A 1,369-nucleotide genomic window follows, 5' to 3' on the forward strand; every position below is an offset into this window, starting at 1 on the left:
CTAGGCCCATGAATTATTACCCAAGATTGCTCTGTGACTCCAGAGCTTCCTCATGGCTTTTTTCACTTCTGAGTTTCTGAGGGTGTAGATTAAAGGGTTTAACATGGGTGTTATCATAGTATAAAACACAGCCACTGCTTTGTCAATGGGAAAGGTGACCATGGGCCGAAGGTACACGAATATACAGGGTACAAAGAATAGGACAACTACAGTAACGTGGGAGGCACAGGTGGACAGAGCCTTACGCTGTCCTTCAGTACTGTGAGTTCTTAGGGAGTAAAGGATGAGGACGTAGGAGGTGAGAAGAATAGAAAAAATGAGCAGACACATCAGCCCACTGTTGGCGGCAACAAAAAGTCCAAAGATTTGAGTGTCAGTGCAGGAGAGTTTTAGTAGAGGGAACAGGTCACAGATGAAATGGTCAATGACATTGGGGCCACAGAAGGGCAACCAGACTATAAAAAGAATCTGAATCAGAGCATGAAAAAGTCCTCCAGCCCAGGCCACGGCCACCAGGTGGCTGCACATTTGCCTGTTCATGGCGATCCTGTAGTGTAGGGGCTTGCATATGGCCAGATAACGGTCATAGGCCATCACTGTGAGCAGGATGATCTCCACTCCTCCAAAGAAGTGCTCTGCAAAGAGCTGAGTCATGCACCCACTGAAGGAGATAGTTTTCTTTTCCGTGAGTAAGTCAAATATCATTTTGGGAGCCATGGTAGAAGAGCAGCAGCTATCTACAAAGGACAAGAAAGACAGAAAGAAATACATGGGGGAGCCCAGGGCTCTGCTGGTGTTGATTGTCATGACAATGAGCAGGTTGCCTGCCACAGTGAGAAAGTAGATGACTATAAACACAGCGCCCAAGAGTTTCTGCACATCTGGGTCCTGTGTCAGGCCAAGCAGGATAAATTCAGTCACGTTGTTCATTTGTTCTGGGAGTCTGCTTTGGCATCTGGATAATTGATTTGTTTGTGAGTAGCACAGGGATTACAATTATGGCAGATGATTTTGATCAAGCAAATAATTTATGTCAGGGTTGATTTTTGTAAGGCTGATGGAAACCCCAAGAAGATAAACTCAGACATAGAGTTGACTCATATTACTGGTTATATAATGAACACATAGCTTCTTCAACCTCTGACTGACACAAAGACGTATGTGTGCACACATACACAATACACTCATCCAAATACACAAACACAGTTTTAAAAATGTAGGCCCCTTCCTGGAATTGCACATGGGTCAGTATTCTCTGAACAACTGCCATAGTATTTTCTCCCCTAGGAAAACCAGAATGGGAGGAAGAGCAGAGGAGGAGCAGAGGCTTGAATTCATGGGAATCTGCTGCCTGGTGTTTCTTCTTAGT

The 1,369-nt window shown here is 44.9% G+C and overlaps 1 protein-coding gene across 1 annotated transcript; it reads right to left on the reverse strand.

The window, feature by feature from the left end:
* Positions 1 to 945, reverse strand: LOC122913609 (olfactory receptor 4C5-like). The gene has a single exon (XM_044260272.1). The coding sequence runs from the start codon at positions 928 to 930 to the stop codon at positions 1 to 3; it is 930 nt and encodes a 309-aa protein (XP_044116207.1). The 5' UTR covers positions 931 to 945.
* Positions 946 to 1,369: the final 424 nt, after the last annotated feature.

This window comes from Neovison vison, chromosome 7, assembly GCF_020171115.1.
Source record: "Neovison vison isolate M4711 chromosome 7, ASM_NN_V1, whole genome shotgun sequence".
Taxonomy (NCBI): domain Eukaryota; kingdom Metazoa; phylum Chordata; class Mammalia; order Carnivora; family Mustelidae; genus Neogale; species Neogale vison.